The 17,054-nt window shown below is 36.3% G+C and overlaps 1 protein-coding gene across 1 annotated transcript in view; it reads right to left on the minus strand.

Moving 5' to 3' along the window:
• cubn (cubilin (intrinsic factor-cobalamin receptor)) overlaps positions 1-17,054 on the minus strand; it is a 43,780-nt gene that overhangs the window by 17,894 nt on the left and 8,832 nt on the right. Inside the window, exons 14-28 of the mRNA XM_048174766.1 lie at positions 16,539-16,720; positions 16,277-16,439; positions 15,477-15,667; positions 15,233-15,389; positions 13,370-13,548; positions 13,114-13,279; positions 12,016-12,241; positions 11,795-11,925; positions 11,334-11,520; positions 11,096-11,256; positions 9,829-10,010; positions 9,581-9,737; positions 8,039-8,226; positions 4,160-4,319; positions 1,621-1,802 (exon numbers count right to left, since the gene is read on the minus strand). Coding sequence (XP_048030723.1) covers positions 1,621-1,802; positions 4,160-4,319; positions 8,039-8,226; positions 9,581-9,737; positions 9,829-10,010; positions 11,096-11,256; positions 11,334-11,520; positions 11,795-11,925; positions 12,016-12,241; positions 13,114-13,279; positions 13,370-13,548; positions 15,233-15,389; positions 15,477-15,667; positions 16,277-16,439; positions 16,539-16,720 — 2,612 coding nt within the window. The remainder of the gene's footprint in view (positions 1-1,620; positions 1,803-4,159; positions 4,320-8,038; positions 8,227-9,580; positions 9,738-9,828; positions 10,011-11,095; positions 11,257-11,333; positions 11,521-11,794; positions 11,926-12,015; positions 12,242-13,113; positions 13,280-13,369; positions 13,549-15,232; positions 15,390-15,476; positions 15,668-16,276; positions 16,440-16,538; positions 16,721-17,054) is intronic.

Genomic DNA, 17,054 nt, shown 5'->3' on the forward strand with positions numbered 1-17,054 from the left:
GGTCATTTTGAAGACAAAGGTAATGTAAAAATATTTGAATGCTGCTGCATTAGATAGCAAAATATCAAACCAAGTGGGTTCAAAAATCAAATGATACTAGAGCTTTCTTCAGACCCTTTTATCAAACTTGACTGTTCTTTGGCATCATGACTTTTCTTCACCAACTAGTCCTAAAGTCGTATGTAATTCAATTATTATTTAGCTTGGAACATTTTCCCAGTGTTGGGGAAAGTTACTTTTAAAAGTAATGCATTATTGCGGTACTCCCTAAAAAGTAACTAATTGTGTTACTCGGGTACTTTTCTGGAAAGTATAGCGTTATATTACTTTTGCATTACTTTTTCTCATCTGGGCTGGGCTGTTTGTTTGTTTATATAACAACAAAAAAGTTCTATTTATGGCAAATGTAAAGGCCTTTTTTACACCAAAAGTGAAATGAATAAGCCTCAGGCTGAAGGAAATGCAAATTCACGCCTGTACTGTAGAGGGCGCAGTTCAAACAAACAAGACTTTCAGCTGTGCTGCCATTCTGGAATACATAAGAATAGGATGCAGAAGTAGTAGTAAATGAGTAAATATATGCTCACATTTAGTCTATAACTAGTCTAGAATAACCATCATGTTTACACAGCGCACACAACACCTCTGCACTCCCGATTTCTCTCAACATGGTGACAGGAGAGCTGTCAGTCAATAAATGGGAAAACAAAGTAACTTGCGTTACTTATTTGAAAAAGTAACTCAGATATTTTGTTGTAAAGTTAAAAGTAATCCTTTACTTTACTAGTTACTTGAAAAAAGTAATTGATTACGTAACTTGCATTACCCCACCCTCTACCATAAAGTGTCAAAATATCCAATTTGATCAAAGTTTTGAACCGTAGCCTTTGCATTAAAAGTGTGCTTGTGCTGTCTTTCTTTAAAATAAATACCCCTTTCATTTTAAGACAATTATACTTACATTTCTAACTGTTGCTCAAGTGTTCAACTATTAATGCAAACTGCATTTGCAGACGCCATCACATTAAAAATGTATGTGATGAGCAGTGATGCAATGAACCATAGACCACTAAGATTCATTGCTGTTTTAAAACCATGTCTGGTTTTTAACAGGCATCTGTGTGGCACAGAAAGTGTGTGTGTGCATGTGAGACTGTCTCTAAGCCCTCTCTCTAAGCTCTGATTTCCAGTTAATTTCTGCCCTGTTGGCTCTATTCAGCGCTACAGTGGAGGTCAGCATTCCACGGGTCTACGCTACAAAACATACACCCACAGAGCCCAGCGGATGCCAACAGGGCATGAGCAGGCACACACCCACATTAACACACACACACACACACTTTAATTTTGATCTCATAATGAACAAGTGAGCCATTTTGACTGTAGGGGACTGAATAACCCAATACGTATCACCTAATACTTATCTATAGATACTTATCTATCAATAAGCAACACAGCAGTATGTTACACTACATAGTAATAGGAAAAATCACATTTGATATTGTTTCCAGTTTTTCGTCACACTGGAAACTGAAGGTAGTTGAGTGTACTGCATCGTGGGATACGGTATCTCATAAAGAGCGCTCAGTGTAAATGTTTTGTTGTTGTTGTTTTGCATACCTCCAGCTTGTCATAGTTGCAGTCAGGATGATACTCCACATCAAACTCAAGGATGGTGATGGAAATGCTACTACCAGGGCTGGTATGGATGTGCCAGATGCACTCACGGTTAGCTGGGTATTTGTCAGGATAGCCTGGGCTGTTGAAAGCACCAGTGGGCCCAAAGAGTTCCCCACCACAACCTGCAGGGGGTGACAGTGAGGTGACTTTTTCTTTCCCTGTTTTTGATCAGGGATACTATGGAAGCTTGTTTCCACCACTGAATAAAAAATAAAAAAGATAATTGTGACTTTATCTCACAATTCAGACTTTTTTTCCTTAGAATTGCATGATATAAACTTGTAGATGCGAGTTATAAAGTCAGAATTGTGTGATATAAAGTCGCAATTGAATATTATAAAGTCATGTTATGACTTATTTTCCTCAGAATTGCAAGTTTATATCTCATAATTCTGAATTTTTTCTCAGAATTGTGAGTTTATATCTTGCAATTCTGACTTTATAACATGCAATTGCAAGTTATAAAGTCAGAATTGTGGGATAATCAACTTTTTCCCTCAGAATTGGACTTTATATCTCGCAATTGAGAGTTAACATCTCGCAATTTTCTCAGAATTGTGAGGTATAAACTATATCTCGTAATTCTGACTTTATTTCTAGCAATTGCGAGTTTATATCCCGCAATTCTGACTTTATAACTCGCCATTGTGACTTTATATCACGGAATTCTAAGAAAAAAGTCAGAATTGCGGGATGTAAACTCGCAATTGTGGGAAAAAAAGTCACAATTATCTTTTTTTCCCCATGGTGTAAACAAGCTTCCATAAGGAAACACATTAAAGTTTAAAGTTTGCAAAACGAAACATTTAAAACAATCTCAATAGAAGGCAACCAAAGAACACTATGACACTTAAATTAACTTTTTTTTTTTTTTGTACATGTATCATGTTTATAATCACATTACCCTGGTATTTCCATCTGATAGCACAGTTTACTTAAGCGAAGTCTGGCAGTGTCTGTACTATTATGCATCTTGTTTAGTTTCAAGAGACTCTGTAAATGTGGTCTGAGATGCTAAAGAGGACAGACAGTTGCATTTACAGTGTCCAGACAGGAAAAATGTCTCAAATCAAGCTTATCAGAGGAAATATGAAACCATATTGACCCGCACCGCAAACAAAGCAGTAGCAATAAGACTAAAATGCGGTCAGAGTAATGTGATATTCACCAAAGATCGGTCAGAACGGTTTCATTCTCTCTACCCCCCACTGTCTTAATCAATAATATCAATCTCAACAGCGTCCACAGGTCTGTGAGAGGACAAAAGAAGGGTGGAGCTACTTTTTACATTTTCAAAATGGATCAATTGGCTTGTGGCCATGAAATACTTTGTGGAATTGAGGAATTTGCACAGCACTGGCATGATTTATCCATCAATTCACTTTCTCTTACATGAAAGGGATGTGTTTTGTATCCGTTTTTACTCTTGGTTTGTCATTTTTCTCTCCCTCAGGAAGGTTTTTACAGCTGCAGAACAGAGCTGTGCACATTACATAATAACATTACAGTGTTCATTCTCTACACATCGTGTCCATGGAAACCAAGACCATTTCCTTCCAAATAATGACATCATCATCAGACAGGGGTGCATGAATATTTAAAAGTTCCGTACGATTTCAGAGCATACGTCTCTCTCTCTCCCTCTCACTCACTCTGATCCTGCTCTGACTGCAAAAATAACAGTCCACACCCTTCAGCAATGTGACTGGAAGTCCCACAAGCACAAAGACAGAGAAACAAACACACAAAACCTCTTTAGTGTGGCTGCAGACCAATGTATAGCTGAGAAATGTATGTCTTGGTCATTCATCTGTGATATACGAGTAGGATATGGATTAAATGAAAGGTTTCTGATTAACTTAAATGCATTCTCTGTCTTTTTGTGAACGATTAATTTGTGTTGACTTTAAGCGTGACATGGCAAGAGTTAAACGTTCCTCTCCAAAGATAGAGAACAAGGACAGAGCTTTTTTGGTCTGCTCTCTCTAGAGGAGCTTATAGCCTCGTTTTCCACTCTTTTATAGGATATAAACTAATACATTGGAATTCTACAGCACCAGCAGTAGCTACATTCAATCCTTCCTTTCTTTCTTTGCTGGATTCATTCATCACTGGTAATCAGCTCTTTCCCTGCTGGCCAATCAGAGTGAAGCCTTCCTGAGTGATGTCATTGCTTTGTCCATAAGGGCTGCTTTTTTTCTTACAGATTCAGTGTCATCACCACTCAAGAGACTACAGGTCGCTGACCTCTGGCTGCCCATCAGTGACTCTGCATACGTTATTTCCTTCTATTCTGAGAACCTCATCTGTCTTTCCACTGTCATACACGTCTAGATGTTTCACACAAAGCTTTGAGGTTGGCACAGGTCATGAATGTGGTACTTTCCATTGCAGACTTTAAAAATGGCCCATGAAGATTAAGCACTATTTTGCACTCTATTCAAGAAAAGTGCCCAATCAGCTTTGTATTGGATCTTACCATTCTGGTACCAGTCCATTTGGAAGCCTCTGTATGAAACTGACATGTCGGACCGGAAAACAATGTGAAGGCTGGTACTGGTGGTGGTATTGGCTGGAGGAGGTGTGTTCCCACAGAATGTACCAATCAGAGGAGACTGTTCGTTTGGACCATCATACAGCTATATGGGAACAGGAAGAGAGATTATTTATATAATAATATCCACTGTCTACAATAAAAGTAAAAACACAAAAACACAAACTAAATCACATTAAAATTACTAAAACTTTAACTAAAATTAAATAAAAATTAATGCAAAATATTAATAAAAACTATAATAGTATATTAATGATACTAAGACAACACTGTGTCTGGTCGCTGGTTTTGCCCAGTCCATTTGGAATTTTATATATATATATATATATATATATATATATATATATATATATATATATATATATATATATATATATATATATATATATATATATATATATATACATATATATACATATATATATATACACACACACACACACACAGGTGCTGGTCATATAATTAGAATATCGTGAAAAAGTTATTTTTTTTATTGTAAATTATTTTTAAAAATGAAACTTTCATATATTCTAGATTCCCTACATTCCCTACATGTAAAGTAAAACATTTCAAAAGTTTTTTTTTTTTTTTAATTTTGATGATTAGAGCGTACAGCTCATGAAAGTCCAAAATCCAGTATCTCAAAATATTAGAATATTTCCTAAGATCAATCAAAAATGGATTTTCAAAACAGAAAAGTTCAAGTTCTTTAAAGTATGTTCATTTGTGCACTCAATACTTGGTCGGCAGCACATATTACAGCAAATGACTTGCTCCTAGCACAAATTACAGCATCAGTGAAGTGTGGCATGGAAGTGATCAGCCTGTGGCACTGCTGAGGCACTATTGAGCCTTCAGATCATCTGTATATTGTTGGATCGACTGTTTCTCATCTTTCTCTTGAAAATATCCCATAGATTCAGGGGTCAGGCATGTTGGCTGGCCAATAAAACACAGTAATATCATGGTCAGCAAACCACTTGGAAGTGGTTTTTGCACTGTGGGCAGGTGCTAAAGTCCTGCAGGAAAAGGAAATCAGCATCTCCATAAAGCTTGTCAGCAGATGGAAGCATAAAGTGCTCCAAAATCTCCTGGAAGATGGCTGCATTGACTTTGCACTTGATAAAACACAATGGACCAACACCAGCAGACGTCACGGCCCCCCAAATCATTACTAACTTCAGAAACTTCACACTAGAACTAGCAGCTTGGATTCTGTGCCTCTCCAGTCTTCCTATAGACTCTGGGACCATGATTTCAACATGAAATGCAAAATTTACTTTTATCTGAAAAGAGGACTTTCGACCACTGTTCACTGTCCAGTTCTTTTTCTCCTTAGCCCAGCTAAGAAGCTTCTGACGTTGTTTCTGTTTCAGAAGTGGCTTGGTAGTCGTTTTCCTGAAGATGTCTGAGTGTGGTGACTCTTGATGCGCTGACTCCGGCTTCATTCTACTCATTGTGAAGCTCTCCCAAGTGTTTGAATCGGCTTTACTTGACAGTATTCTCAAGCTTGCTGTTGCTTGTGCACCTTTGCCAACCCAATTTCTTCCTTTCAGTCAACTTTGCATTTAATATGCTTTGATATTTCACTCTGTAAACAGCCACCCCATTCAGTAATGACCATCTGTGACTTACTCTCTTTGTGAAGGGTGTCAATGATTGTCTTCTGGACCATTGCCAAGTCAGCAGTCTTCCCCATTAGTGTGGTTTCAAAGAACAAGAGATACCCAGAATTTATACTGTAGGGATGGTCATTTAATGAAACTCAAATGTAAATATTCTAATATTTTGAGATACTGGATTTTGGACTTTCATGAGCTGTACGCTCTAATCAACAAATTAAAAAAAAAAAAAAAACTTTTGAAATGTTTTACTTTACATGTAGGGAATCTAGAATATATGAAAGTTTCATTTTTTTAAATAATTTACAATAAAAAAAATTTACTTTTTCACGATATTCTAATTATATGACCAGCACCTGTATATATATATATATATATATATATATATATATATATATATATATATATATATATATATATATATATATATATATATATATATATATATATATATATATATATATATATATATATATAGTAAAAACAGTATATATATATAGTGAAAACAGTAATATTGTGAAATATTATGACAATTTAAAATAATTGTTTTCTTTTTGAATATATTTTATAAAGTAATCTATTCCTATGATCAAAGCTGAATTCAGCATCATTACTCCAGTCTTCAGTGTCATATGATCCTTCATTGTAATATGCTGATTTGCTGCTCAAGAAACATTTATGATTATTATTAATGTTGAAAACAATATATTTGTGTACTTTTTTTTTTTCAGGATTCCTTGATGAATAGAAAGTTTAAAAGAACAGCATTTATCTGAAATACAAAGTTTTTGTAACATTATACACAATGTTTCTTGAGCAGCAGATCAACATATTATAATGATTTATAAAGGATCATGTGACACTGAAGACTGGAGTAATGATGCTGAAAATTCAGCTTTGATCACAGGAATAAATTACTTTATAAAGTACATTCAAACAGAAAACAATTATTTTAAACTGTAATAACCAACCATCAGTAATTCAGACCATCTGTTCTACTGCCTTCGGAACAAAAACTGAGCTGTTGTTGGCTTGTGCACAAAATTTCACATTCCATAAAGCAGACATCATCACATTTAAAAATATCCAACACAACTGTCTATGTATTTACCAAACGGATGAATGCCTATCTATGGAATGAGGTTTATGAAAACAGAGTGTAGCGTTTTTCAAGACAGCCTGAGGAAAAGAAAAAGCTCTGAGCTCAGAAAACAACTCCATCTCTACAAGAGGCCCCATGATGTCATCACTGTTTGGATTGCCACAGTGATGAGTGAACTAAGAGGAATTCAAAGGCCCATTGTACATTTGTAAAGACTCTGCCAGTAAATCAGTGTAATGTATTTGAATGGCAAACTGTCCAGCATGAATTAGACTACTTGACCCCTTCAAAGAGAAATAAGATTATACAAGCTTGAAAAGACAAGTAGACTATCCTTGAGTCAGAATAACCATCTCAGTCTCTCCAAACGGTCAAAATCGACAATTCTTATTTTTTTATGTAATACTGCAGTCGCAAACAATGGCAAATGACAACGATCCAACCAATTCTCAATGTACAAAATCAAGTCCCGCCCTACATCTTTTCTTGTTCGAGAAGCTGTTTCACTTGGATATACGTCACAATAGTGAAGGAAAGACTTCAGTTTCGTGCAGACTTTAATGTCAACAAGAACCAGCATTCACAACCCATTTCATTTACACAAAGTGACATATTTCAGAGCAAAATGGGTGGGGCTTGATTCTATCCATCAGGAACTGATTGGATCACGAGTAGTGAGAATTTCATATTAAAATGGAGCCGGACTGAAGGCTAAAGGTCAAATTCATCATCAGAAGCATCTCAACACAGCATCTCAATCTATCATTTCTATAACTATACTCAAGATTTTTAGACAAGAATCAGCCTGAAAATGATGCCTAAATAACTATTTGGTCCTTCAGAGGCGGAGCAAGCCATTCATTAATTTTGATGATAGATTACAAAAATAAACTTTTTTTAAATTTAGAATAACATCCCAATTAATCATTCAAAATAAAATCAGAAAGTCTACTAAGAAAGTAAACACAGTCCATTTTGATTTCACGTTGACTTTAAGCAGCAATGTTGAGTACCTGTACATTTTAACATGTGGCCTTAATCATAAACTGTGTTTTTAGGCTTGATAAAGCATGTGCTGACCTTCACATAGTCATAGGAACATCCAATGTGTTGTTCCACCTCAAAAGTTATAAAAGTGTAGTTGATGGTGTTGCCCATGGAGGCCTGGATGGTCCAGCTGCAGTCGGCACGAGATGGGTAGTCATTGGGGAAGTTCAAACTCTCAATCGTTCCCCGGCTCCGATTGGCAATCAACACACCCTGGCAAACTACAGGAGAAAAGCCAGTCCTGATTAACATCATATTAATAATATGAGATGGGAAGAATTATGTAATATAAAAAACTTGGAGAATGTTTTAAACATCAATATGTGCAGTTTTAAAGCAGGAATACATTAAAACTACTGGTTTCTTGCCATGAGGATTTGACCCTGCAGTAAAGTTTTAGAGTCTGGGAAACACACTGGCATGTGACCACTGACAGCCAAAGAAAAGGCAAATGAGAATGCACAAAAGAAGATAAATAATGCTGCACTGAACTCCATACTGTGACATTTCACCTCCACAAACATAATTAAAACAAGACTAAAAAGCAGAGATCCAAGACAAGTCAGTGTCCTCTAGGTGAACTTATCGCCAAATACAAAAACAAAAGCATTCAAGTGCATTATTCATGGAAACCGCAGCACTGCAGTAATCTTTAATTATTAATTTACAAAAAAATACCATGTTATTCCTATGTTTTTGGGAATGCACCATGGTAATACCATGTTTTTCTTTGAAGTATCATTTAAATAGCATAACATCCAGTGTAAAAATTATTGTCTCACTCAGTATTTTTGTCTTGTTTTCCAGTACACATTTACTTGAGAAGCAAAATAATCTTGTTTTCTTTTTTTTTTACCCCACTGACTGATATTTTTTACTTGTTTTAGGCATAATCTAGGCATAGGCATAATCAATTTTTCTTCTTAAAAAAAATGTAGGCCTATCTTGATTTAAAAATGTTTAGATATTTGTACTGTAAAACAAGACAAATATACTAAGAAAGAAAATATTTTGTTTGCAGAGTATGAATACAGTATGTAGGCCTGGGCGATATATCGCATGCGATTCTCACGCGCATTTCGTCAGTAAAGCCGGTTCCCTGATTACCGCTAAATCGCCATCACCTGCTTTCAAATGGAGCGCCATTTAACAGACAGAGCCGTAGTTCACTGATAAGCCACGCAATATCACGTTCATATCGCAGATGAATCGCCTTCGATAATGAACGCGATATTTGCGTGGCTTATCAGTGAACTACGGCTCTGTCTGTTAAATGGCACTTCATTTGAAAGCAGGTGATGGCGATTTAGCGGTAATCAGGGAACCGGCTTTACTGACGAAATGCGCGTGAGAATCGCATGCGATATATATCGCCCAGCCCTAACAGTATGTATTCAGTATATATGTAAGTATAAATAGGCCTATATAAAAAAAAATCCACTGATATCATCTCTGTACCTTGGTACTGCCACAATACTTCTTTTGTAAGAGTTCTGTAAGAGACTTTTGCAGAAAAGTCAGGCCATTGCTAGGGTTTTCTGGGCTTATGAGCCCAGGTGTTTGTGTGTCACTCACTGGTTTGGTAGTTAGCCAGAAATCCTCCTGTGTGGATGATGCTGTCTGTACGTAGTTTCACATACATGTTCTCTCTGGAGGAATTGATGGGAGGAGGAATCTGATTTCCACATAGCTTGGCCAGCTGAGTAGCACTGGTGCTATCGCCATCATACACCTGTAAAACATATACACATCAGGGAAAGATTCAAACTTAATTCCTTGAATAGAGAACTCTACAACTGTGTAGTAAATTCAATTCAATGTACCGCCAAGTAGTCGTAGTAGCAGTCGATAGTGTTCTCCAGGTGAAAGTCTCCAAAGCTGAGCTCGAGCCTGCTTCCAGCACTGGTTTTGATGTGCCAGTAGCATTCAGCGTTGGCGTGATAGGGCAGTGGGTAGTTGGGGGAGGTGAAACCTCCGACGCTTGTGGTCAACGTCCCACCACAACCTATAACAGAGATGGAATAATATAGTCCACTGACCAACTGGTGCATATTACACATAAAACTGGAATGCAAACATGAAAACAATGTTGTCAAAATGATCAGATCCGCGAAAACGACAAAAAATGATGCTGTATTATGCTGCCTGGCCAGTAGTTGGCGATGTCACTTTGTAAAGAAACACTATAGAAACATGCCTATAGACTGAACATGTAATACACATGCGCATGACATTACCGTTTTCGCAAATTTTTAGTTTACGTGGAGACAAAAATTGTACAGTTTTTAAAAACTTGCATTTGAAACTTGTTTTGAAAAGTTTGCATTTTCAGGCACCCAAAACGCCATTGTTGTGTCAATGAAAGTCCAAAACACATAAAAAGTTTTACGTTTTTAGTTAAAAACAGTGTTGGGTAAACAGCCCCTAAAACGGTAACACTTTACAATAAGGTTCATTAGTTAACAAGACCTAATAATGAACTGCACTTATACAGCATTTCTTAATCTTTGTTAATGTTAATTTACTAATACATTATTAAAATCTTGTTAACATTAGTTATTATTACTCTTTATTGAAATATAAATATCACATGAAAAACTTGCTTTGGCAACTAACTTAAATAATTAATTTTTAAAACATTACTAAAATTACAAACACTAGAAGTTAAAAATATTATATTATAAATATTATTAAATATTAAATATTATAAATGACAAAAAAAGCCAAATAGAAATATTTTTTTTAAATAATAAAAATAACAAATACTATAAATTATAATAATATAATATAATACTAAAACTATTAAAAATTGTTTTCTTTATTGAAATAAAGCTGAAATAAAATAGAAAATATTATATTGTATTATATTATATTTATTATATTATATTATATTATATTATATTATTACATTACATTACATTACATTACATTACATTACATTAAACATTTACTTATTTTATTTCAGTTAGTTGCCAAAGCATTTATAATTTTAAGTACTAAAATTTACAATTTAAAAAAATTCACAAATATTGCATTATAAATATTGTAAAATATGAAATATTATAAATTACTAAAAAAATAAATAAATACCTGTCTGTGTGCCATCCCAGTGGGCTTTAAACCCCCTATAGGTGAGCGTGTGGTCGGAACGGAATTTTAGCCACAGCCTGTTGCTATGGGATACTATTATGGGTGGACCATTTGTTCCACAGAACCGACCAATCAGGGGGGATGTTTCATAGCCTCCATCTCTGTAAAAGAAACAAAAATGTTTTAAAACCAAAAAGTGACCAAATCAACGACCCAAGATAGTGGAAGGGTTTCTCACCTGATCTCTAAATAGTCAAAACCGCAGGAACTGAATCCCTCCAGCTCAAAGTCTGTGATGTTAAGCATGATCTGCATGTTGACTTCCACTATGATTCTAAAGACACACTCCCGACTGGTGGGGTAATTGTCAGGGTAGTTGGGCGAGGTGAACTCCCCGGTGGGTGACCTAAACACCTCACTGCAATCTGCATGGGCAAAACATAGATTTAATGTATGAATATAAATGTAGCTCAGAACGAATTTGTAAAAATCGCATTTCAAGTGATTTTTTTGCTATTCAAACTTGCTAAATATGATCGGATTCCAATCAGATATGCACAAAATTTCTAAATCTGACAATAAAGCTCACTTGACTTGACTTAAAAAAGGCCATCTAAACCCAAGCTTCCCAATGAGACCTGTACTTTCATGGATTTTCAAATTGGATTTTCATATCCAGTTACTGCAATAAGATTATACCTGTGCTCGCATTGATGGAGACATAGTCGGCAGAAAAGCCTTCCGCAGACAGACTGGAGTCAGAGACCAGCAGGACGGTCATCAGACTATCAATGCTGGTTAGAGATGGAGGAACTGACCGCCCACAGAACCTGAGCACAAAATAACCAACATTTTCCAACATATTCATTTACAAATCTTTAATTAAATGGCTTAAAACGCCAAGATTTTTGAATTCTGACCTGCCCAGAAGAGTGCCAGTTAGCGCTGTGCCATTATCATAGACATCCACATAGTCATATGCGCAGTTAGTGTGATACTCCAGGTTGAAGGTTGTGAATGATAGACGGATGAGGTTGCCGGGCGGAACGGAAATGTACCAGGTACAATTGGCTCCATGAGGGTAGTCAGTGGGATGACCTGGGCTGGTGAATGAACCCGTTGGTTCTGTGAGAGTCTCTCCACAACCTGTAAAAATTTACACAAGTGTCAAAAAAATCTGAAAATACTTTTAATCAATGGAGAAAGATTATGTATCGCGACATTTCAACAGTATCACCATACAAACTCAACTCACAATTGATTCCAAAAGAGCTTGACATTACTAATCTAACTACTAACTCCTCTATCAAACATAATAATAGTCCATTTTTTAATTAGATTAAACCACTTTTTACTTTTGAATGAAATATAAGCATATTTATAATATCTAAGAGTCTATTTATAATAGAGTATAACTTTTTCTCTAACATAGCTGAAGTGCATTCTGGGATTGCCTCCTTCACAGAGGATACATGCCAAGAAAGCAGCATAATATTGATGTCTATACTGTAAAAATGCTACAATAAAAACCTGTTAACTGGATAACTGTAAATTACCTAGCGATTTACGGTAAAAGACGGTACATAGTTTAACATCACATTATAGAGCATGTAATTTTACTGTAAAACACTATCAAATTTATGTTTTATAAGAGTAAATCTATTAATTACCATATAATTTATGGTGAAAAACAGTAAACGGACATTCACAGTCCCAGCATTACCCATTACATATGATTATATTTTATTTAAATAGTTTTGTTTCTTCTTATTTTTATCATCAGTAATATACATTAAGATGTTTTCTGTAGTAAAATACTAGAAAAATCTGTGTGCTATATTTTTTTTATAGTCGATTTCAAATTGTTTTTTGCCGTAAAATTAACAGGATATTTATTACAGCGACAACTTTCATGTTGAGAATGTGTCTGCTTAGTCTGGATATGCAGCTCATTACATAGTATCTACAATATATTTAAATATACAATCTTTATTCGAAGGAACAAAACTATAGTTTACCTTGCTCTGCGGATGCAAACTCAGCAGTGAAACCATGGTTGGAGACACTTGAATCTGTTTTGAATTGGATGAACATGGACTTCTGGGTGGATTCCAGCATGGGAGGCACGTTAATGCCACAATATCGACCAATCAGAGGGGAGCTAGCACTGGGACCATCTCTCACCTGAGAGAGCAGAGAGTGAAATTTCAGAAGATATGCAAAGTGAAATCTGTATTTTGAGTGAATAGGGTTAGCACAATGCTAACATTGTACCTCCACATAATCAAAGGCGCATGTGCTGCTTCCCTCGACGTCAAAGGTGAGGAAGTTGAGAGTGACCACAAAGCCCTCGGGTTGGTTAATGACCCACTCACACACTTTGTTGTGGGGGTATGGTTCAGGGTGCATGGGAGTGCGGATTTGACCATTTCCAGAGAGCGTTCCTCCACAAGCTAGCAAAAACAGTTAAACTCTGAGATCATGTCAAGACTGGACAGGGTTCATTTATCATACTAGTATTTAATTTTTATGATAATTAAAGCTAAAGCAGCAGCATTTTCATTGACTTTAACATTTCTAACAATTCTAACATTTTGAATCCATTTTTGTGTTTAATCATAGACAGGACACAGTAAGTAAGGTATGCTATGCATCATGCATAGCTCCATCAACCGAAATGAAATAACTCTTATTATAAACAATCTTATGTATATAAGAGGATGTATTTAGGTCCAAAATATGCTCTGCACAAACATGCTAATGAAAATTTGGTAACATTTTGTTACACGTTACATGTAGTTACTAAGTATTTACTATAAATTGTGCATAATTACATGCAACTAACCTAAACCACACCCTAATACTAACACACATTCAAATATGCACATTAAATATATGGTAACACTTTAGTTTATTGTCCAAATCTCACTATAAACTAGTTGCTTATTAGCATTGCATATTACTAGGATATTGGCTGTTTATTAAAGGATTAGTCCACTTTTAAATACACTTTTCCTGATAAATTTACTCACCCCCATGTCATCCAAGATGTTCATGTCTTTCTTTCGTCAGTCGAAAAGAAATTAAGGTTTTTGAGGAAAACATTCCAGGATTTTTTCTCCTTACAGTGGATTTCAAAGGCTACCAACAGATTGAAGGTCAAAATTACAGTTTCAGTGCAGCTTCAAGGGCTTTAAACGATACCAGATGAGTAATAAGGGTCTTATCTAGCGAATCGATCGGTCATTTTCGAAAAAAATACAACCGTTTATGCTTTATAAACAAAATATCGCCTTGAACGTACTTTCCGCTTCCGCATTCTTCATAACGCTTACGCTGAATGTTCTACGCCTTCCCTATTCAAGTTACGGAACGAACGCGGCGCCAGTTTCGTTTTTTTCCGTAACTTGAATAGGGAAGGCGTAGTAGGACATTCAGCGTAAGCGTTATGAAGAATGCGGAAGCGGAAAGTACGTTCAAGGCGATATTTTGTTTCTAAAGCATAAACGGTTGTATTTTTTTCGAAAATGACCGATCGATTCGCTAGATAAGACCCTTATTACTCATCTGGTATCGTTTAAAGCCCTTGAAGCTGCACTGAAACTGTAATTTTGACCTTCAATCTGTTGGTAGCCATTGAAATCCACTGTAAGGAGAAAAATCCTGGAATGTTTTCCTCAGAAACCTTAATTTCTTTTCGACTGACGAAAGAAAGACATGAACATCTTGGATGACATGGGGGTGAGTAAATTTATCAGGAAAAGTGTATTTAAAAGTGGACTAATCCTTTAATACTTATAAACCACATATCAATGCCTTATTCTGCATGACCATATTCTACATCCCTTAATCCTTCCTAAACTTAACTACCCTACTAACTATTAAATAGCAGTTTATTTAGGCAAAGTCATGATTAACAGTTTATTAATAGCGAGAATTGGACCCTAAACTACAGTGTGACCAAAATTTTAATATGGGACTGCATGCTTGCAAAGCATTCATGTTTGAGTTCGCTTGCATAGAGTTTGTTTCTGGCAATACTGTTTTTACTCTTTTCCTTAACTTTCCAGTAAAATGACATTTGGCATTCAGTGGGCGTCATATGCTTTACATAAAAAGGAGGTTTCATTGTCTCACCAACTTCATACAAGGCCCTGAAGCCAGCACGGGACACAGAGCTGTCGGACTGGAAACGGATCCAGAGTCCATTAGTGGTGGACAATATTGGTGCTGGCAGGGTACTTCCACAGTACTTCCCAATGAGTGGGCCGGCTTCACCCGTCCCGTCTCGAACCTGAAAGATTTGATAGACAAGGCGTCATGATAAGATCAAAATGCTACTTACATTTCTTCTCATCCACATTAATTGCACAGATCCTACCTCCACAAAATCCCAAAGACAGCCACTGTGAGTCTCCAAGTCCATGTGGGTGAAGTTGAGCGCCACCAATTCACTGCGTGGCTGTCTGATGATATAAATGCACTGCCTATTGTGAGCATAGTTATTAGGCCAGTTAGGAGAGATGATGATGCCTTCTGTGTCTGTATAGACGCCTCCGCAGCCTGGGTCAGCTGATGGCACACAGAGTATATTGCATTACACTCAAGCAATTTGTCTTAATATTGCAAGACTGTTGGCTTTGCCCATTTGAACCTAGCATTGGACCCAGGATCATGTTCCACTCGGAGTTTACAACATTTAGAATGTGACACCTGACTTTTACTATCTTTATAATGCCAATAAACTGCTTTATGAGCATTTAAAAAGACAATATTCTACTGATGGATCTGTTAAAATGAACCATAACTCAGAATTACTGCTAATGCATTACAAATACAACACATCATTTACATAAGCAGTGACGGCAAACAAGAAAACAGTGCCATAAAATTCAACTGTTCACATACACTACTGTTCCAAAGTTTGGGGTCAATACTTTTATTCAAAAGCACACATTAAATGTAGTAACAGTAAAGACATTTATAATGTTTTCAACACTGATGTTATTAGAAATGTTTCTTGAGCACCAAATCAAATGATTTTTGAAGGATCTGAAGATTGCAGAAAATTCAGCTTTGCCAAATCCAAACTTTTAAATGGTAGAATACAGGTGTATTATCCTCCCTAAAATCTCCCACAATTCCCCTGTCTTGTGTTTTGATGGCATGGACATTACTTACATGGTGATGTAGTGTATGTAATGTGAAATCCCCGATCACTGATGCTGAAATCAGAGTGAAAGTGGATCCAGGCAGATGGTCCCGTTGTCTGTAGAGGTGGTGGTGACGCTGTACTGCAGTATTTTCCCAGAACTTGGTCCTCTGGGAGCAGTCCATCTCTGATCTATGAAATAAAGCAGGAAACTAAAGCATTTTAACACATTTGCACAGAAAACAGTTTAAAAATGAATGTGGATCCACAGGATGCAACAAGCTTGCGTACCTCCAGGTAGTCAAAGTTACAGTTATCATGGTGCTCCAGACTGAGGGTGCCAAAAGCGAATGTGATGAGCAGACCAGGGTTCACATTCACAGTCCAATAACAGTCCCGGTTAGGTGGATAGTTACCTGGGTAACCGGGTGACTTGATGTCACCGTATGTATTGGTCAACTCCCCACCGCACACTAGAGAAAAAAAAAAAAGAGTAGTGGAATAAGACACGATTCATGCTAATGCAAATAGTTGCTATTATCCCAAGTTTTGAAATCACTTGCACATTTACAGTTCGCTTGCAAATTTTTGTAGGCAAAATCTAGTCATTTTAATAGAAATCCACACAATCAGGGGTTTTGTGTGAAGACAAAAGATTTCCCCATGCAGATTTCCCAAAGGTCTGGGAAAGTCACTCCAAAGGGAGTTTCTGAACTCTCTGAAACGCCTTTATTGGAGTCTTGAGTTTAAATAATTTCAGACTGGCAAAAGAGGTGCTGCAAGAATATAAAATATGTGAAAAATAAT

Source organism: Megalobrama amblycephala, linkage group LG22 (assembly GCF_018812025.1).
Source record: "Megalobrama amblycephala isolate DHTTF-2021 linkage group LG22, ASM1881202v1, whole genome shotgun sequence".
Taxonomy (NCBI): Eukaryota; Metazoa; Chordata; class Actinopteri; order Cypriniformes; family Xenocyprididae; genus Megalobrama; species Megalobrama amblycephala.